Raw genomic sequence first — 23,060 nt, forward strand, 5'->3', positions numbered from 1 at the left:
TGCCAGATTTTTCTGATGAAGGGGAGGGGTAGGAACTTGTGGATGGAGCCTCGTGCTGATATAAAAAATTTATTTTTTTATCATTATAATAAGCCCCCTTCAGAGGTGGCAGGGGATGGGACAGAGGGCTACAGAAACCCCTGGGATTCTTGACTGCTTTCAGGGGTGCTTACTCAGGGTCATCAGTCTCTTTAAGCAATAACCCTGGAGCATCGGGATGTGCATTAACTTCAGATCAAATAGCACGGCTTGTGATTTTTAAGCAAGCCATGTTTTTTTGAGTTCCTTTATTTATGGTATTAATGAGCTGATTACCAATCAGTTCATTATAATACACGGGGTGCCGGGGCTAAAATACCTCATATTATCCTAATGTAAGGCCATTTACCATGCAAAAACAGCATTTATCACATAATAAATGGCCTTACGAGGCTAAGTAAATGATCCCCCTAAGCTTGTTATTGCTATCCTAAATAGCATACATTCTTGCTGCTTAGGGAAGTGAATTACAAAGTTCTGTATCATTCTCTTGAAACTTCCATCCAAGGGACCATGCCTTTCTCTCTGCTGCAAATGCATGACTCAGCTCATATATAAAGTTATAAACGAGGCCACCCCACAGAGCAAGATATGATTCCAAATCATGACTGCACATCCCAGTTCCTTAATATTCAGTTCATGGATGACATTTTCCCTATCATCTTCAGTATTTTTCTCTATAAGGTCTAAATCATGGCTAATGTGGTTTGCTTTTCAAATACAAGCACTTTAAAGTATAAAGTACTCCATCTTTTGCAATGCATTAAACTACTTAACACACAGGCATTTATTTGCTATAGAAAAATGTGCTTTATAATATTCCATTACCCTAAATGTGAACTATCATGAAGTATAATCCTACAAAGCTAATGGTATTATAGATTTGCTTTTCTGCCTTGGCCTCGTACACAGAAAATAGTGATGCCTATAGTATGTGGGAGTTCCTATTTGAGAAACTGAAGTTTGGTGGATCAGTTTTATTGCTAATATTATTACATAAAATTACAATATGATTTTAAAAGCTAATAAGTACATATACTAATATATTTAGAAAACATATTATGGTAGTTCTCCTGTAAAACTTATGTCTTTACTTTCTTTTCAAATATCAAGATTTTACCATTTTGCCCAAAATATTCATCTTACCTTGCCTTCCATTATAGTAACCACATCAGGCAAACCACCTGTGACTCTACCACGATCTATGAATTTAAAATTAAATTATCTTAATAAGACTGTAAATTGTAATTTCATGGTATTTTCTTGTTTCAAATGTTATTTCATGATTTCCAATTAGAAGTCACAAATGGAATTCTATATGCAATATACTTACTGTTTTCAGTAAATGCAGCTTGCCTAAAAGCAAAGCAAGAAATACATTATGTCATGGTAAACAACATTGTGAATGGTTAAAACTGCATGAAATTTCAGATCCAACTGCACTGGCCCAAACAAGAAAAATATACTCCATGGAGAATACAAAATTTCCAAAGATATTCCTTTGCACCAGCAGTTATTTTTAAGGGAGTAAATGCGGAAATAGTGTGGGGGATGTGTGTGGGTGCTTTTGGCCAGCTTGGGGGGGTCAGGAGGCCCCCCCAAGCTGGCCAAAAGTTCTTTTTGGGCCGAACGAGCCTTCCGGCGCGAACTCGCCGGGAATCACGTGACGCCGCGTCACTCGACGTGGCGCCGACGTCACATGCTTCTCGCCAAGGATTGCAGAAATGGCGTCCTCACTCCTCGCTCGATCACCAGGGAGTTGTGGTAAGTCTGGGGGGGGGATTAAGGAGGGTGAGGGGGTTTAAATTTTTATTTTGGCTCAACAATCGCGATTTCCAACATATCCAACATAGCTATGTTGGATATGTGGGAAATCCGATCGTTTATGTCACATCACTTTTTTAAGTTAAAAACAAAATATGCGTAGCGTTTTACATATGCGGTCAATACGAATGCACACCCCTAATGCTGCCTGCTATTGCATGCAAAGGAAAACACATGCTGCTTTTTGTATGGGGAGTCTTTTCTGGTGTAGCTGCAATCTATTTTACCTTTTGTTACATTATCTTTCTTTTCTGTTCTTTGGATTCTAGCTTCCCATTTTCAATCTCTGGTCATGAATATAGTTTTTCCACTTTGGATTGGTTGTTTTTTTTTTTATCCCCTTGTTCTTTTGTGGGGGTATTTGTTTAGGGCAGACAGACTATGCACATTGCATCTATAAAAGACCTGAGTTCTTCAGCCAAAGTTCTCTACCAGTGAAAGCAAGGATGCAGTAGGACATTGTTTCCCAACCCTTTCCTGGAGGCACACCAAATCTGTCAGATCTTCAGTCTATCCCTAATGAATATGCATGAGGTAGATTTGCATATTATGGGTCTCTATATATGCAAATGTATTTCATGCATATTTATTGTGGCCATCCTGAAGACCTGACTGTGTACATGTGCCTCCAGGAGAGGGTTGGGAAACACTGCAGTAGGGTTTACCTTAAATGTGATGGCAAGCAGTCTACCCTGTACTATGTCTTTATATTGGCTCCATCTCCAGGCACCCTGAATGTTTTTTTCCTTTACCAAATATAGTTTTCCACCCTGCACATCTCCTAAATGAACTCTTTTGTGAAAATTTGTCAAAATCTATATCTGCTACCATGCACACCCTCCAGAGAACAAAAAAAACAGGGGCAAATCAACTCCTTGGCATTGTGTCTATTAAAGTCATAGTTATTTTTATTCCAGAATACAATATGTAGGTTACTGAGCAGAGGAATGGACTGTGCTTATGGTTTTATCTCTGAAAATGTTTGACTTGCCATGCAAAATTGTCCTTAAAATGACACACAAGTAATTATATATGTGCAGGCAAAAAAAAATTTTCATTTGTTTTTTTAAATTTTCCCGCCTTTCAGTTTTTTTCATTTTATCATTGTTAGTGCGCACAGGGACAGTAACTTGTGCACAAATGCACGAGTTTGCCGGCTCACGCCAAGGGATTTAGCCATTTTATAACAAACACATGTATTTGCGCGCATGGTATAAAATAGGCTGCATGCACACACGTGCGCGCAATTTTAAGCAGGGAGATGTCTATGCATGCAAATGCCACTTCTGCCACATAAGTAGGGGGATTTTAGTAGATGCACACCGACACAATTACCAATTTTCCCAGTTTGTTCCCAGTTCGCCCAGGCAATGGATAGGATTTCCAAACCCCCTTAGTTTAATCTATTACCCTGTTAATCTCAACCCTTAAAACCCTGCTCACCTCTTTACTATTTTTGTTTTCTGAATTATACACTATCCTTAACAGAAGTAAAGTTACATGGCAGGGGACCCCAGTGCGCGCTTATGTACGTAAGTATATATGTGCTAGTTTCATTGTGAAATTCAGGAATGCCCATGCCCTGCCCAGACATTGCCCACATCCTGCCCTTTTTTCAGGAAAATATATTTGTGCACGTAGGGGCAAGTGCATGCTTATATTGGCACCTTTTAAAATATGCTCGGCACACGCCGGCCTGACATGCACGTATCTCCTGGTTAGTGTGCACTATTTTGATTTAATGCACGTCGGCCTGACATGCACGTATCTCCTGGTTAGTGTGCACTATTTTGATTTAATGCACGTCGGCCTGACATGCACGTATCTCCTGTTTAGTGTGCACTATTTTGATTTAATGCACGTCGGCCTGACATGCACGTATCTCCTGGTTAGTGTGCACTATTTTGATTTAGTGTGCACATCCGCTAATTATATATATTCTGAGAAATATGCTTGATGATAAACCAATGGTTTTGGTATACTCTGTTATATAAAAGTTAAAAAAATATAAATACAACAAATTAGACTTACTTCAGTCTCTGGAATTCTGTGAAAGCTTCAGCAAAAACTGCAATGACAGATTGTATGTGATTATATATATCATCTATTTTAAACAGATGAATAAACATTAAAGAGGCAATAACCAAAATTCCCCATGTTGGTGCAAATGACACAGGTAGTTTTTACCCATGAGACTTCCACCAGTAATCAAAGCAAAACTGCAATTAATTTTGCTTTAATTATTATCTAAAGAAAAAGTAACTCTAGAAATGTGTGCCTTTGTTTTCGGTGGATACTTTTTTGAGCAAAAACAATGCATATAGTTCTGAAAATCCAAAATTACGTACAATTGTCCCCTCCCCTGACTTAACCTTGCCATCATAAATGCTTCTAATGCCCATAATTGTGCCCACATTGGGGTCTTTGAATATTGCCCTTCTTCTGATGTAGCTGATGCATCATGGTGGATATTTTCAGGCTATGGGCCATATTTGCTAATTAGTTTTCCTATAGACAATTATTGGGAAAAAACACTTTAGTAAATAAGCCCTTATATTAGTTATACATATTAGTTATGTTATATGTAAAAGCAATCTTACTTGCTAGTTTATGTTATGCTGTAAACCGAAGTGATGTGTAATTGTCTACATGAATTTCGGTATATAAAAATGTTAAATAAATAAATAAATAAATAAATAAACAAACATGCATAATGGTAGTAAGCTTAGAAAGAAACAAATGTTTTATTTTCTCATATAGTGTGATGCATTCTCAGTTGGATTCACTTCAAGAATGCATCATGTCTGGCATTAGAAATAGTAATGTGTGAATTTAGGTGAACATTAAATAACCATTGATCTACCTTGTCCAGATAAGTCAACCTCACGCTTGTAGTTTTCCTTGCCATCAAAGATTTGAAAGCTGTATTTCCCTTTGTCCTTCTCCGTGGGCTCTGTAATTTGCATCCAAGCACAGTCATCTGTGCCTCCAATTCTCATCTTTTCACTTGAAGAAATCTTTGAATCCCTTAGAAAAATAGACACAGGTTACAAGAACATAAGAAATGCAATACTGGGTCAGACCAAAGCTCCATCAAGCCCATAATTTTGTCTCTGACAGTGGGCAATCCAGGTCACAAGTTCCTGGCAGGATCCCACAGAATAGATTTAATCCTTCTCACTCAATATTAAGGATAAGCAGTGACTTTCCCAAGTCCACATAGTAATAATGGTTTATAGACATTTCCTTTGGGAACTTGTCTAAACTCTTTAAATCCAGCTATACTAACTGCTCTCACCACATTCTCTAGCATCAAATTCCACCGTTTAACTGTATGCTGGGTGAAAAAATATTTTTCCTAATTTGTTTTAAATGTGCTACTAATTAGCTTCATGGAGTGAAATAGTACTAGGGATTCAGTTTTGTAAGGAAGTGAGGAACCTTTTAGGGAAGATGGAGTCTTTTCTGAATGGACAGGCTCCATCTTAACTAGGGTGGAATCAAGCTGCTGGCATTAACCTTTATAAAGGAGATAGAACAAAGGGGAGAGCTGACAGTCGTTCAGCAGCACATGGTTCAGAGGGAGGTATCTTCAAAGGATACTAATGAAGCAGGAGAGTTAGGGCAATCCATCAGAGAGGTTCCAATAAAAGCAAAAGAAATCCATGTGCCTATAAGTAAAGAATCACCTGAGCTAAAAGATTTCAAATTATCCCTGTCAACTGAAAAGCAGGCTGTTAATACAAACAAAAAGCACATTTTGAAATGTCTGTATGCTAAAGCCAGAAGTCTAAGAAGAAGGGAGAGTTAGAGTACATAGCAGTAAATGATGAGATAGACTTAACTGGCATCTGAAAGATATGGTGGAAGGAGGATAACCAATAGGATAGTGCTATACCAGAGTACAAATTATATCGCAATGATAGGGAGGAGCAACTTGGTGGTGAGGGGGGGGGGGGGAGTGCTTTATGACCAGAATGACATAGAGTCCAACAGGATAAGGATCCTTCAAGAGATGCAATGCACAATAGAATCTTTGGGGGTAAAAATCCCATGTGTGTGGGGGAAGAACATAGTGATAGGAGTATACTACCATCCACCTGGCCAAAATGATGAGATGGACAATGAAATGCTAAGAGAAATTAGAGAAGCTAACCAAAATGGTAATGCAGTATTAATGGGAGATTTCAATTACCATCAAAGTAGAGAACGTGGTTCTATATACTTTAAACTCACAATGCTGTATGTTGTTTCCAATAGATTTAGAAAGATCACAATTATATGAAATTAGGGACCATCATACCACCCACTGTGCTTGCAAGTTAAAACTTGTGTTTTATGCACTTTGTTGGGTCACTTTTAATCATCGGTCCAAGAGTCCAGTGTTTAAATATTCAATTTTTAACTTTTTTTCAAAAACGTATATACTAAAAAACTGCAGGAGATATAACTTCCCTTAAATGACTGTCGGCAAAGTACGAGTATTGCAATTCTAAAATTATCATAGCCACAAGCCCCTTTTCTTTATTGCATGTGTTATCCATGCGATACTTATCGCATTTTGATGAATCTAGGCGTTGGGCTTGAAAAAAGGCATTATGTACTGTGCAGCATTAAATATGAAGATGGCAAATTGATTCTGCTAACTTGTTATCTAGTTGTAAAATGTAGGATATTGATGGTTAGAGATGATCTTATTTAGCTAAACTGATACTTAAGAATATACAGTTGTATAACACTGGAATTCTGCATAATGCAGAATAATAATTAGAATGGCTGGAAAGCAATAAAAAGGATTCATTTTAAGCAGTTACATACTTGTGATACCAGGAAGTTTTCATTTCCTCTGCATAACACTTCATGAAACATTCCAGCCTTATTCCTTCTGCGGTACTATGGATCTTCAGCTCAGATGCTGATAAACCTGCATAAAGCACAATCAAATGTGGAACACTGTCTTACCTGAGTTATCTAGGATGAGGAAAAGGTACACATCATTTGTAAAATGAAGGGGCATGCAGTATCGTAAAAGAAGTTTCCCATGTATGAAGTCTTTCAAAACATAGTAATTCATGTCTATGTTCTGATGACTATAAAAGAAAGGTCTTCAGAATTCAAACTTCTGGCAACTATAGTAGAAACTGTGAATTTGACCCGGTTATAACATTTTTTTAATCAGGTTTAAAATCTGTTAAATAAAACTTAATCTTCTTATAGCCAGATAATTGTTGAAAATGTCAGTATCTAAATTTTCCCCAGTATTTATACTTTAATCATCTGCTACTCAAGATGCCAAGGTGGGAGATGGCAAGACACGGTAAACCATGACATACTATTGAAAAGACTGGAAGAAATTGGATTACAAAACAAAACAATTGAATGGTTCACATCCTATCTGAACAATAGATCTTATCAGGTACAGATAAAAAACACAATATCAGACAAAATCAAACTAAAGACAGGAGTCCCCCAGGGTTTAGCACTCTCGGCGACGCTATTTAACATTTACATGCTCCCCCTCTGCCACCTGCTAGCGGGGCTAGGTATCATACACTACATATATGCTGAGGACATTCAATTAATTCTACCAGTTGAAGAAACAATTAAAAAAACACTGAATTTTGCAATGTTATACCTAGACATAATAAAACAACTATTAAACCAAATGGAACTAGTAATCAACATCGAAAAAACAAAATTTATACATCTTGAACAAAAAAACATTGAAAGAATTCAAAATCCCATCCAACTTAAAAATGGCAAATCGGTTGAGCTAACTGATAAAGCTAGAAACCTAGGAGTAATTATAGACACAGAACTGAGCCTTAAACAACACATATCAATAAAAGCAAGAGAAGGCTACGCCAAACTAATGGTCCTTAGAAGACTAAAACCCTTATGAAATCAGGAACACTTTCGTACAATACTACAAACATTAATATTTGCCAGCACGGACTACTGTAACACACTTTTCCTAGGATTGTCATATACTACTTTCAGACCACTGCAAATACTACAGAACTCAGCTGCCAGAATACTTACTGGTAAAGGCAGAAGAGATCATATCACCCAGACACTTGCAGATTTACACTGGCTCCCAATAGAACAAAGAGTACAATTTAAAACACTATGCACAGTACATAAACTAATAAATGACAAACATGCTGACTGGCTAAACACCGCACTACGATTACATGTCCCTCAAAGAAGTTTCAGATCGGCCAATAGAGCTCTACTAACCATACCCTCAGTCAAAATAGCAAAGTTGACCCAAGTCAGAGAGAGAGCACTATCATTGGCAGGACCTTTATTATGGAACACATTACCGCTGGAATTAAGATTAATGAAAGAATTAAAACTCTTCAAAAAAGACTTAAAAACATGGCTCTTCAAAAAAGCATTTCACAGTGAGGTAACTGAATAACAACACAAAAACAGCTGAAAGTCACCAGTAAAATGCAGAGTTGCTTATTTTTTTATTATTTTTCCCATATTTAAGTATTATATTAGAAAGACAGTATAAACATATGATTATGCTAACAATCATAAATGGTAACCACACCCATTCCCCATTTAGAATATATTATTGAACTATGTAACCGTATAATACTGGCACCTTTTGAATAATTTAGAAACCAAACCAAACATATTTGTGCCTAATTGTTAACCGTTGTGATGGAGCTCTACTAAACGACGGTATAAAAAAGTTTTAAATAAATAAAATAAATGTACATGTATAAAATTTACATACATATATCCTGCCCCATACATAAGCAAATACATGCAATTTATGCGTGTATGTGAGATAAAGGGCTGGCTCCCATTGCACGTCTTCCTGCTTCCACATGTCCTAGTAGAGTGAAGCCCTAGTGAGGAAACCCAACTTCCTATCTTGTGAGATCTCCTATATGGCCTCCAGTCCCGGAGAGTGGGCTCATACAGGAAGGAGATGCTGTAGGAGAAGATCCTCCACCAGCTCAATGCAGTCTATCATAACAACTGCAGTGTGAAATGCCTGAGCCACAAGTGTATGACCTCAGACATCTCATCAAGATGAAGCAGGCCAGGATGAGAGCTGAGGGACCTGCCAGCCAGGTCACCTTCACCGCAACAGATGGATGGTGCTGAATATAATTTAGGATTCAGCTATGGGAGGGATTGACCAGTTGGGCACCTTTCAACCTGCAGGCCAGCAAGGTGAGCATTTAATATAGGAACTTCAGATAAAGTGCATGTATGTATAGATGTTGTATATGTTTTCTACCATACATATTTATGTGTGTTCCTTGTCCAGTAAAGGTCCTGAGCACTTTGACATATAGAAAGGGACCTGTAAAGGAGCATGTAGAATCTGAGCAGCAACAGCCGATCATGGAGGAGGAGGAGGAGGACACAGCTGAAACCCAGGCAACTGCTATACTTTTACACATGCCAGATCTCCAGAAGTTCGCAAGTGGCCTGGAGGAGCCCGGGTCTGCAGCAAAGGACTTAGTCTATCTTCAAGAAGAGATGCAAGCCACACTAGTGGAAAGGCACTTAATAGACCTGAATGCCAGATTAATGGAGGATATGGCAAGACTGAGGACAGAGATTCAGGGCATGCGGCAGGAAATGTAGGATGTTTGACAAGAGCTAGGGCTCTTTCATCATGTAATTGAGGCCCAGACTGCAGTGTAGAGAGAAATGCTGCAGTGAATGCCTCCCTGCCAGCCTCAGCCCGCTCCATATTGTATTCTGGTTCCCTAGATGCAGCACCCAACATAATTTGTAGCACCACCAGCCTCCATTGAATGCTCCACCTATTCCTCTACCACTGTCTATCATAGTACCACTTCCTCTAATGCCACCACCACAACCATTTCTGTCCGGCGGTTACTACCCCCAAACCAAATGTGCCTGATACTTCACCTTCCATGCATATCCAGCATGGTTCTCTGCTTCATCGGCATGGGAGAAAGACTGATACATCACGCATTTCCAGCACAGCTCTCTGCTTCAACGGCAGGGGAAAAAAAAAACAAAAAAAAAAACTGATGCTTCACGCATATCCTGCATAGCTTCAACGACAGGGGTGAAGAAAAAAAGGATTCGCAATCACAAAGCGAGGAGTAGCTGGCTTGTTATGGCGGTTACTACCCCAAACCAAATGTGCCTGATACTTCACTTTCAATGCATATCCAGCATGGCTCTCTGCTTCAACGGCAGGGGAGAAGAAAAAAAAACCAACAAGGGCTGTACAACATAGTCTAGGTAAAACAAATAAGCATGGGTGTAGCTTGCTTATCGCGGCGGTTACTGCCCCTACTACCCCTAACTAATCAAGCTAGATATTTCACTTGGATGCAGCTCCATCACTACTCTCTACATTAATATTGGGGGTGGAAGGGGAATAGAACAAGGAGCTAAGAGAAACAGATAAGAATGAGGGAAAAGATGTGTGAGGCTTGCTGGGCAGACTGGATGGGCCATTCGGTCTTCTTCTGCCGTCATTTCTATGTTTCTATGTCCATGCAGCCTGCAGAATTACCACCACCACTATCACAGATAAATGCTCCCACCTCTCCAAGAGAAGATGTGGCTGAGAAGGAAAGCCAACCTCAACTGTCAGCCCATTTTCTTCACTGACTCTGAGTCCTGCAGGCACCTCCAGAAGCTCCATTGATGCACCACTGCTCCTAGATTTATTTATTTTTATATAGTGACATTTGATTTGACATATCCCCAGAGGGCTTACAATCTAAGTTTGTACCTGAGGCAATGGAGGGTAAAGTGACTTGCCCAAGGTCACAAGGAGCAACAGTGGGACTCGAACCCTGGTCCCCTGGTTCATAGCCCACTGCTCTAACCACTAGGCTATTCATCCTCCCATGCCCTCCAAGGACAGCATCAGCTGCAACAGATCACCTCTGTGCAGGAGTGCCAGGATTAGAGAATCAAAGGCAACAGAGCTTCCCTCACCCTAAAAAAAGAGGGCAGCCAAGGAAGCACTAATTTCACTTAATATATTATTCTTCACATTAAGGACACCATATAAATAAATTCACATTCACCTTCTAAAATGTCTTTGTATCAGAATGTTCCTTTCTTCTATAGTCTGCCATTGACTCTGGTATTTCCTGCAATTTCTCCTGACTCAGCTCTTCTTTATCCTCTTCCTTTTCATCTAGATGATCTTCTAGTCCTTCAGAGGAAGAAGACCTCTGGTTCTGAAGGATAAAGCAGGCTTGAAAGATCTCACAGACATTAGGGGAGGTTGTAGAGAAGGCATCCCCCAGATCTGTCCTGGCAGCGGAACCATGTTTGAGTAGGCTGAGGGTTCTCTCGATAACTGCCCTGGTCTGTCAGTGGGCCCTGTTGTAATAAACATCTGCCATAGTCTGTGGGTTAGCCAGTGGAATTATGAGACAGGTTTTGAGTAGATATCTGTTACGACTGTAACTGCCCGGCGTCTCCACTCCGCCCTCCTTACCTCTTTGGTGGCTCCTCCTGCAGTTGACGGACGTTTGGCTGCCGCAGCGTCTGCCTGCCGTCCTCTCCGGCATCCCCGGTCTGGCTTGGGCACTGCCTCCCACCATGCTGTCCAGTTGCCTTGGGGCGCACGTGCCACGCAGCCCTGCTTCAAGTACCTTCTTTGGCGCGAACCTCAGGGGCGTCCCCCTGTGATGACGTCACGCATCCCGGATATAAATAGCCTACGCGATTGCTAGCTGTCAAGTTAGCAAAGGTTTCCTAACAGATGGGATTCGCTCTCCGTACCTAGCTACTCTGCCTCCACTATTGGCCTACTCTATTTGGGGTACCCGCTCCTCAGGGGCCTCGCTCTCTTCTCTTTCAGGTCGCTGTCTGGAACCGGTACTCGCTCCTCGAGGGCCCATGTTCCTGGACTCACTACCTGGACTTCTCTTCTGCCTGGAAGACACCGCTGCCTATACCATCAGTGAGTTACCATCTACTTCTCTCAGAGCTGTTCCCTGGAACCAGGTACTTGCTCCTCGAGGGCCTGCCTTTACTTCAGCTCCTGTGCTCCATACTGAGAGACCGCTGTGCGAACTTCTGGAGATCTGGCATCTGCCAGGATAGATATGGGGGATGCCTTCTCTACAACCTCCCCTAATGTCTGTGAGATCTTTCAAGCCTGCTTTATCCTTCAGAACCAGAGGTCTTCTTCCTCTGAAGGAGGAACCAACGAGGCTCTATTTCTGAACCCTGCATATATTGCTTGTACTCACGATCTCAGTTTCTCTCCATTACAGCACAGCCATTGTGGGATCGCTGTTCCTGAGCCTGAGGGACTACAACCCCAGCTGGGCTACATTCTTGCTCACTACCGCCACCTCTGGTGGCTCCTCAATACTGTTTAATAAAAGCTCTAACTGTGTGTGTGACCTAAAGCTGAGCCTGACCTGTGGCCCCTCACGGGACTTCCCCCTATGGGTGTGGTCAGCAACAACAGAGTCCAGGGGTCCACCCAAATCCTTACAAACAATAACAATATCCTCTAACACCTGCAGGGGAGAAGGCAGAGAAGAGCAGTTAGATATGCCCTTGGGTTGGGCAGTGGGGTAGTTCACAGGGCTGGGTTAGAACATTCTTTCTAGGCCAAAATTATCAGTCCATCTAAATATGAAGGAGACAATAAGAAGAGGTTAGTTGGTGTGTAGTGGTAGTAATAAGTGCATTCCTACCTAGAAGCTAGCCCCCAGTGATGTGGTCTTCCTGGAAATAGTCATGAATTCCTGTCTGCATGAGGATGCAGGCATAGTCAGTAGATACCAGAAACTTGGGCATGACGTCCATGATGATGCCATTTGCATCGCAGACCACCTGAATATTGAAGGAGTAGAAGCTCTTGCGGTTGCAGTAGATGGCCTTGTCTGCCACTGGTGCCCTTATAGGGGCGTGAGTGCAACTGATAACCCCCAAGACAGAATTCAGTCATGATTTTTTCTTGTTGCTGTCTGCTCCGAGGGAAGGATATATACTGATGTGTTTTCTGGAGCAATGCTGCCAGGAACTGATCATTATATATGAAGGTGACAGACTGGCTTATTCCAGCTATGATTCAAAGAGATGTCTGGAAGGGGCCAGTATCAAATATGCCAGGGCAGTAGTGACCAGGCATATACTGGCAAGGTGTGGCCCTTTCAGCAATAGGTTGCAGGTCCTATTCTAACTGCTGTCATAGGTACAGTATAGTTTTCTTGTTGAACCTGAACCTGTGCATGGCTTGCTCTTCTGAGAGATCCAAAAACTGTTCCTTAATTCTGTAGACTTTCTGTAAGATGTATCTCCTCCTCACATCCCTCCTCTGTTCAATCTCCCTCCTTAACCATTGTGCCATAAGTATCCATAACGCAATTAGAGTCACTTTGAAAATGTAATCTCCATCAATGACTCCTACCTCCCAATAAGTCCCAGTAGGTCCCAGTAACACACCCTCCCATCTCCATATTCTTTTGCACCTCCTGGATCCGCCATACTAGTTTACGAATTATCATAGTTATTACGTTATGCAAAGTGTTTCTCCTTTTAGAAACTCATTTTAATTTGCATAAAAACATTTTGAAAAAAAAAAAGTGTTTAGTGTACAGAGAGACTTGTGAAATTTGTCAAGCATTGTACCATTTAGGTGGTTAACACAAATTTGAGTATCCACTATTGAATGAGATATCACCATGCTCGTATTTGATATATGACGGTCTCAAATAAATTTATTTTATGATTTTTGACTCATGTTAGGTGAAATTCCTGTGAGCTTCTTTACCATTGATATACATTGTCACAAACAATCAGTTTTTATTTATTAGCCTTTTTTAAAATAAGCATTATGTATGATGGGGTCACATTCATGTATATATGGCCTTTTTTACACAAGTAAGACTTTGAAATTTTACCTTTAAGTGAAGCACTAAGCAATTTTTTGAAAATGGACCCCATTTTTATAGCAAGGACTATCTGCATGGAATATTTAATTCTGCATCCTTATGCAGTCACTTGCCTAGTGTATAACAGGCTCTGAAAGAGAGGATCAACAGTGTTATGATTATTACTAATAGGGATGTGCATTTTTTTAGATGAAATAGACAATGGCAATGAAACTGTCTATTTCGTCTTGTTTCAGGAGCACCCCAAAACGAAAAAAAAAAAAAGAAGTAATTTCATAAAATTAGTATTTTGAGTTAGTGCACTCTAACAGGAGTAGTGCGCACTGAGTCCCAAATTTTAAAAGCCTGGTATGCATTAAAACTGGGGGTTACATGTGTGGCCGGGCCTTACAGCACTGAGCCCATTTTAGAAAGGGCCCAGTACATGCCGAAGTGTTAGGCAACTGAAAAGGGCGAGCCAGGGAGCGGGGTCTGGGCGGGCAGGAGCAGGGCGGGGGGTGGGCCGGGACAGCGCGCGCCAGCTGTCATGCATAACTTACTTGTGCTCTGAAGGAGCTGGTAAGTTAAAAAAAAAAATGAAAGTCAGGGTTAGTTTAGGGGTCGGGGAGGAGAGGGGGAAAAGAAGGAAGGGTAGATAGGGGTAAAGGAACTAGGCAATGGCCCAACCATGCATACGAGTCCCAACCTGCCCACACATGCGTGTGGGGATTTTAAAATCTGGCATGCATGTGCACGCAGTCATTAGATCTTTAGAACATGCACATGCCAGCATGCGCATGTTATAGAATTGGGGTGTCCATGTGTGCGCGTCGAGAACCGCGTGGTCGTTTTTTTTTTTTTTTAAGTCTGAAATTAGGGAAACATAAAATAAATACTCCCAAAGGGAAACACAAAATAAACACCCATGAACCATTTAAAAAATTAAACAGATAACCCGAAACGAAAACGACAAGAAAAAATAAATCTGTGCACATCCCTACTTCTAACTAGTTGAGTGAACAGAGTCACACGGAGAGAAAATGACTTGATTGGGGGTAAAAGTATCAATGTATAAACCAGTATTAAAACTCACAAGCCCCAAACATTCTCCTTATTTCTAGGTCCTATGTTCTACCCAGCATATTTCTGCATAGATAATAAAGAGAATGGGGTCTCATTTATTAAAGCTTTGCACCAGTTTGTGGCAGTGATCTCTCCAATGAAAATAAGGGGATGTTTTCCTTGACAAATGTGTTATAATGTTTGTACTAAAACAAAAATAGCAAAAAAAAACCACAACCAACCCATTAATAAATGAACTGCATAATCTTTTGTTGTTGGATTGTAAATCTTTCAATGGGCATCTTTAAAAAAATTAATTTTTGGTAAGACAAGACATTAAAAGCTTAATGAGCTGGTATTTATGCTTTCTACACCAATTAAAACTCAATTCAGAAAGTGAAATGACAGTGATACTGAACAGCATTTGAGGCTCACAAAGCTAAAAAGCTATAATAATTTCCTAGGATGAGATATAGTATAGAAGAGTCCTAGAAAGACAGGTCTTTATTTCACATTGAACTATGGTGATACAGATTTTTTTTTTCCAGAATTTGTAGTTTCTGTTATTGAACGGAGATGAAAAAAAATAATTGTAAATGTTCAGTACTCACCCACAGTACAGGTAGAGAATTTAAAATGAGAATTTTTATGAGTAACTGTTTTGGTATGTTTGAAAGCATTTATGGTCAAATTTTGTAATAACTGTGAGGGGACTTAGAAACAAGATAAATTAAAAGCATTTGTGACCCTTGTCTGGGTTCACTAGAAAGGTGCCATTCAGGAAAAAGTAGAATCTTCTGGTAAAGATAGATTTTGGATAAGTGATAGCGGAAGCATTCCCCCAAAAGGGATGTGTTTTGAGGCAGGAGATAAAATTGTTTCCCATGAAGCACTGGGTGGGAGCAAGAAATACATAAATAAATAGATGTTGTCTGAAGATGTCTGGAGAAGCAGTCAAAGCAGAGATAGTGTGGCGTTTTGGTGGGGTGGATAGTATAGCTGGGACCTATTGGGAGAATAAGGACCCCACATCTTTGCGGTTGCCATTTCTAAGGGAGAAGCCCCAGTTTGCTTAGTAACATAGTATAGGTCAGCAGGGAAAGACTCATGTGTTCCATCCAATCTGCCCAGCAAGCTCCTTTTTTAATTAATTTAATTTAATTTTTTATTATATTCTTAGGGGAATTATTGCTCTGTGCAGGTTATCCCAGTCAACACAGGTCATCCTTTTTGTCGTTTCCATCACTACCTTCTCTGCGAGGGTATTCCATGCATCCATCACCCTTTCCACAAAGAAATACTTCCTGACGTTGGTCCTGACTCGACCCCCTTGGAGTTTCATCTTATGATTCCTTGTTTTGCAGTTTTCTTTCCATCGAAAAAGGTTTAATTCCTGTGCATTATTATCTTTTTAGGTATTTCAAGGTCTGTATCATATCACCCTTGTCCTTTCTCTCCTCCAATCTAATCTCAAAGCTCTTTAGGTGCAGACCCAACATGATTTTGGTCACCTTTCTTGGGACTGCTTCCATCTGTTATCCTTTTTGAGATACAATCTTCAGAACTGAACACAGTACTTCAGATGAGGCCTCATCAATGACCTGTGCAGGGGCATTATCACATCCTTTTTCCTGCTAATCATCCCTCTCGCTATGCAACTCAGCATCCCTCTGGCCTTAGCCACAGCCTTGTCACATTGCTTTGCCAGCTTTAGATCATCAGACACCATCACCCCAAAGTCTTTCTCACAGTCCATGAACATCAGCCTTTTGCCCCCTAGTACATACAGCTCCTTTGGATTTCTACATCCCAAATGCAAGATTCTGCACTTCTTGGCACTGAATTCCAACTGCCAAACTTTTGAGCACTGAAGGATCTGAATATGTACACCCTGGAAGAAAGGAGGTGCAGGGGAGATATGATATCTTCAGATATCTATAAGGTTTTAATGATGCACAGTCGTCAAACCTTTTCCCTTGGAAAGAAATCAATAGAATTAGGGGTCATGAAATGAAACTCCAGGAAGACTCAGAACCAATGTCAGGAAATATTTTGTCATGGAGAAGAGTGGTGAATGCCTGGAATGCCCTTCCAGAGGTGGTGGTGAAGATGAAAATAGTGAAGGAATTCAAAGGGGCATGGGATAACACTGTGGATCCCTAAAGGCTTGTTGCGTCCGTTGCTGCTCGACGCCCTCACTCCGCCCTCTTTATCTCTGTGGCGACTCTCTCCAGGTCTGATGGATGGCTGGCTGCCGCAGCGTCTCCATGCCATCTCCCTCCGGCGTCCCCGGACCAGCTCGACGTTGCAGATCCTCCATGTTGCCTGATGACCTAGGGCGCACGTGTGCACTCTGATTGAAGTACCAGCAAGGGTACGAACCTCAGGGGTGTCCCCCTGAGATGACATCATCCACTTCCTATATTTAAAGGCCTCTAATTCACTATCTAACTGAGTTATCAAGGGGATTGCTTTGGCTACGTTTCCTCCAAGCTACTCTGCCTCCTCAGACTTACCAGAGGTACCCGCTCCTCGGGGGCCTCGCTCTTTTCTTTACTTTCAGATTACAGATAGGAACCGGTACTCGCTCCTCGAGAGCCCATGTTCCTGGACACTCTGAAGATTATCTACTGTCTGAAAGGTATCGCTGCTACAAACAATTGTGAGTTACCATCGCTCTCTCAGAGCTTTCCCTGGAACCAGGTATTCGCTCCTCAAGGGCCTAAACCTTTCCAGCTCCTGATCTTCCTTGAGACCTTATGTGAGTTTTGCCATCTAGTTCTGTTCATGAACCTTGTCTACTCTACCTACTCACTTTCTATAGTTTCTCAACAGCTCAGCCATCCTGGATCGCGGTTCCAGTGCCTGAGGGACAACAGCCCTGCCAGGCATATCAGCTCACTACTGCCACCTCTGGTGGTTTCCAAAAAACTGTCTAATAAAAGAACTAATGTATGTCTGTCTCCATACTCAAGCCTAGCCGGTGGTCCCTCTCGGGATATCCTTCCGGGGGCGTGGTCATCTGCCTTTGGCCCAGGGATTCACCACTACTATCTCAGATTCATAACAGATTGCTAACTCCCAGCGTAGCAGAATATACATAATCTGAGACACTACAAGATAGCTGACTCCTCCTTCTTAGGAGCCATTCATTCAGATTGCTCCTCCCATCTAACACCCAGCTTTCTTACAGATTTACATCAGATTGCTAACTCCCTAGCAGATTCTCAACAGATTCACAACAAGGCTAGAGGATGGGAATGATGAAAAGAGTGCATGGGGATAACTGGGGGTAACTTGCTGGTGTGGCAGTTGCTACCTTTAACAAATAAGCCTTGATACTATTAAAGCAACTCATTCATTGCTCTCTGGTTCAACAGCAGTGGCAAAAGGAGGATTGGATTCAGACAGCAACCAACAAGTGCCCCGACTTTTATGGTTTGGGGAACAAATAAACATCGGGGTAACTACCTGATGTGGCACTTACTACCATTAATCACTAAGCCTGATATTTTTGATGCAATTCCAACATTGACCTCTGCTTTCACAGCAATGGTGAAGGGAAATTGGATTCAAACAGCATCCGAGGGCCCTGACTTTTATGGTCTGGTAAGCTGATAAGCATGGGGGGTAAACTGCACAGTGCAGCAGATACTGGCATAAGCTTGCTGGGCAAACTGGGTGGGTCATTTGGTCCTTTTCTACCGTCATTTCTATGTTTCTATGTTGTTTTCTTAGATCACTTCTCATTCTCTCTACTCCTTCAGGTGTGTCATTCTCTTCCAGATTTTAGTATCATCTGCAACAAGGTAAACTTGTCCTTCTAGCACTTCTGCAATATCACTCACAAAGATATTGAACAGAACCACTCCCGGAACCGATACCTGAAGCACTACGCTTATCACTCTATTCCTCAGAGTAGCTCCATTTACAACCACTCTCTTCATCTGTCAGTTAACCAATTTCTGATCAATTTTACCACTTTGGGACCCATTCCAAAGCAATTCAATTCTTTTATGAGCCTTGTATGTGGGAAGTGTCAAAAGCTTTGCTGAAATCTAATAAATCACATCTAGTGCCCTTTGTAGAATAGTGAACTGCATATATCCTGCACACATGTAGTTATAGCACTGTGAAGCACTATGATCACTGAACTTACCAGAGAATCATCCAGCACGGATGACATCATTCCTGGAAGGATGAAACTAAGTTTGTTATTCTAACTGATAAGAAGAGGCCTGTGGCCTATAAGTAAGAGCAAGCTGCTGTACAATTGTTAAAATATATATTGATTGGCTATTAAAGGTAATGGGTGTGGATTATGCAGATGTCTGATAGTAGCAGATCCAAAAACCTTTATAAGCTGAAGCACATGTTAAGAAACACTGAGCAGATTCTGAACAGACTGGGTACACCTTTGTTTGTATCATCTTTTTTTTCTGTATCTTTTTCTGCTCCATAGAGGAACGGTCCGCCTTCCTCTATTAATTACCTTTATCAATAAACTTCTTTCTTTATTATTGTTTGAAGCTGGTATTCATTCTGTAATTAGATAGAGGGGAAGCCCCTCTTTTAACACCTTCCTTAATCTAATTTTCTAGTCACCCGATCAAAAAAGTAAATCAGATTTATCTGACAAGATCTTCCCCAGGTAAAGTCATGTTATCTTTGATCATGCAACCCACTGCATTACAGATAGCTCACTATCCTTTCCTTCAGAAGCATCTCCATTAGTTTTCTCATCACCAAGGTAAGGCTAACCAGCATGTAGTTTCCAGGCTCATCCTTGCTACCACTTTGTGACATAGGATCTCTACCACCTTCTCCAATCCTGCAGCATCACTGCTGTTTCCAATGATCTATCAAACACATTTTTCAGCGGACCCTCCAGCACCTCTCTGAGCTCTTTCAGTATCCTGGGATGTATTTCATTTGGCCCCATGGCCTTGTCCACTTCCAGTTTTGCTAGTACTTCCCACACTCTCTCTTCCATATACAGAGTGGTATCTACCCCACCCACATCCATGACCAACCAGCATCAGTCCTTCCCCAAGGTCTTCTTTAGTGAACGCTGAAATGTAGTGTTTAATGTTTCTGCTTTTTCCTTGTCTTTCTCCACATCATGACTCTTGTCTCCTTTCAAGTCTTACAATACTACCTCTGGCCTTCCTCCTTTCTCCGATATATCAGAAAAATGTTTTAACACTTTGCTTTACTTCTTTGTTGATCCTTTCTTCCATTCAAGCTTTTGCCATCTGGATTTCTTTTATCACCTTCAATTTCACCAGATATTCTTCCCTGTGAGTTTTTGTTGCCTTTGTTATAGCTCTTTTTCATTTAGCCCACTGTTATTCCACTTCTCCCAGTTACTAAGATATTGTTTTTGTTATAAAAAGCTGCTACTCATTTTTTGCCCTCTCCTTCTTTCCTCAACAGGTAATAGCCCAGGATGACCATATCATATTCATAAGACTCTCGGAACCACACCTCTGTGATAGCTTCAATATCTAAATACACGTCTACCATTAGGGCCTGTAAATCTGGAGCTTTGTTGCTTGGACTGTGAGCATTTGTGTACTTAGCTTTCTTCCCTCAGCTTACTGCTATACCCAGACACCTATTCTGCATTTTTCCTAATAATGGACTAATTATGTTATTTTCTCCAAATACTTCCTGTCATTTCAGTTCCATTGACTTCCTTCTGCCACCCTCATCCATTTGTTTAAACACCTTTTGACATATATTTTGAGTTTCTCACTTAGGATCCTGCTTCCTGCCACAGCAGATGCAGGCCATCTTTGCTGTATATACTTATATTTCTCCATACTCTTTACCATCTCCCAATGTATCCAAATCCTTCTTTACACCAGATTTTAAGCCATGCATTAAAGTTGTCTATATGAACTAATCTTTCTCTTCCCTTTCCATGCACAAGTAACACTTCTGAAAAGGCAATGGTCTGTGTCACATTCTCTAGATGCTTTCCCAAATACTGGAAATCTCTCTTTTTACATCTGGATACTGTTTATAGTGAGATAATTTGACCCTAGATGGATGATATCATCAGTTTTATATTCCTTACTTTCTTACAATCTGGTTTGTAATTCTACAAGCTCAGGATCCTGGAAATGCATTTTTTAAAATAATTTCTTTATTGGGGTATGAAAGCATTTATTTATTTATTTATTTATTTATTTATTTATTTTTGTGTTTTATATACCGATCTTCTTGCATTGGATGCAAATCAAACCGGTTTACAGTGAAACAATTTAACTTGCCTAGGAGCATTACATGGAACAAAGAGCATCGAACAAATAAGAGTGCTTATGAGCATTACATAGAAATACGAGGAACACTTAAACAATTAACCTTTAAAAACCTTTGGTAACTATTCTTATACAAAATGTGAGAAAAGAGCCATCAATGTTAAAACGAAATCAGGCGGTTGATTGTCTCGATTGAGAAGGAGCATAACAAAAAACAATCAACATTCAAACTTCGATACGTACATACCAACAAATTTAAAAAAACTTGTATACAACTTAGTACATTGGGGTAGAGCATTATAGTAGATTCTCCAAATCTCTCGAAAACAGCGCTTCTTGCGTGGGCCAAAATGCTTGTACATAGAGCCATGTTCCAATTGATATAGCTCCATCATGAGAGCAGTCCAAAGATCCCCTGTGGGAGGATATTCCTCAATCCATTTTAACAAGATGCACTTTTTCGCAATCAAGCATGCTTTAGACACCAGACCTATGTTGTCCACATTTAAGCTAGAGTCTCCATTGTCAATATTTAAAATGCAAAAGGAACATGACCAATGAATGTCAATATGAAATAAACTCGCTAGTTTGCCACGGACTGTGTCCCAGAAAGCGGATATCGCTGGACATTCCCAGAGACAGTGAATTAGTGTCGCGGAAGGTTGAGCACATTTTAAGCAGGCAGGTGATATAATGCTACCCATCTGGTAGGCCCGCGCAGGAGAGAGTATGATGCGATGAAAAATTCTCTGTTGTAATTCGCGGAGACCAACAATATTTATAATCTGGGCAATAGATTGGTAGCTGGTTTTAAGCATGCGTTCTTCCAGTTCTTCCCCACAGTCTCTGGCCCATTTAGGAAGTAAGGTCGCAAAAACAGAGAACACTAATACAGAATTATAAAATTGATATAAGCAGGACAAAGAACCTGTCTTGGCTTTGAAACAATCCAGTAAGGAGTTATAAGTAGAGTTAGTAACATCCCCCCCTGCTCCTTGCAGTGCAGCCTGCACGGATGCCTTCAGGTGACCATAGAGGAGAAAGTGGTGAGACTTGAGACCCAATTTCTCCTGACACTGGGCAAAGGAGTATAACTGGCCATTATCAGGATCCAGCACCTCATGCAAAGGCCAGGTAGGTGTAATGTTAAAAATTGTGATGGGCTGGAAGCATCACTAATGACTCCAGAGTGGAACCTCACAATGGGAAGTGATGAGAGACATGCGTTGGTAACCGCAGGAGTTTACGTGTGAGACCCCAGACTTTTCTAACAGTAGTTACTAGTCTATGGTGGGTAGGAAATTTGTGACCCAGTGGGGCCAGGGCATGTATAATATAGCGTGGATCAAATGGGTAGCACAAAGCCTTTATCAATTGGGGATCAGTGTACTCCTATGTGCCCAAAACCCAGTCCCCCAAAAATCGCAAATTTGCTGCCCATGAGTAAACTGTAAAGTTTGGAAGCCCATAGCCCCATGAGTTCACAGGGCAGTCATCATTGAATAAGCTAAGTGTGCCCACTTGTCATTCCAAAGGAATTTGCGTAGGCAGTCTGTATTGTCTTGTTGTCTCTCGTGAGAAGTATGAAAGGGAGCATGGATAATTTGTATAATATTTGTGGTGCGATAACCATCTTAATCACCGCAATACGGCCCTGTAAAGATAAGGGGAGGTTTTGCCATCCCATCAGTTTCTGAGTCGCTTTATCAAGCACAGGAGGCACATTGAGGCTATACCACTTATAAGGGTCAGAATGTATAATAATGCCTAAGTACTTGATGGTGGACTCAGCCCATTTTACTGGAAAATCTGACCAAGTGCCCCTCAGAGCCCCACCTATGTCTAAGGCCTCAGTTTTATCCAGATTCAGTTTGAACCCCAATAAGGATTGATATGATCGAAAGATATTGATAGCTTTCGGGAGGGCCCTACGAGCATGGGACAACAAGAGCAATATATCATCTGCAAACAGTAAGGTCAGATATGATTGGGCACCTACTGAAAT

The 23,060-nt window shown here is 40.9% G+C and overlaps 1 protein-coding gene across 2 annotated transcripts in view; it reads right to left on the minus strand.

The window, feature by feature from the left end:
• Nucleotides 1–23,060, minus strand: part of MYOM2 (myomesin 2) — a 261,629-nt gene that overhangs the window by 5,595 nt on the left and 232,974 nt on the right. For both annotated transcript variants that reach the window (XM_029595753.1, XM_029595751.1), the window contains 5 exons: nucleotides 6,682–6,787; nucleotides 4,727–4,890; nucleotides 3,895–3,931; nucleotides 1,373–1,395; nucleotides 1,186–1,241 (listed from right to left, as the gene is read on the minus strand). In XM_029595753.1, coding sequence (XP_029451613.1) covers nucleotides 1,186–1,241; nucleotides 1,373–1,395; nucleotides 3,895–3,931; nucleotides 4,727–4,890; nucleotides 6,682–6,787 — 386 coding nt within the window. The remainder of the gene's footprint in view (nucleotides 1–1,185; nucleotides 1,242–1,372; nucleotides 1,396–3,894; nucleotides 3,932–4,726; nucleotides 4,891–6,681; nucleotides 6,788–23,060) is intronic.

Source organism: Rhinatrema bivittatum, chromosome 3 (assembly GCF_901001135.1).
Source record: "Rhinatrema bivittatum chromosome 3, aRhiBiv1.1, whole genome shotgun sequence".
NCBI lineage: Eukaryota > Metazoa > Chordata > Amphibia > Gymnophiona > Rhinatrematidae > Rhinatrema > Rhinatrema bivittatum.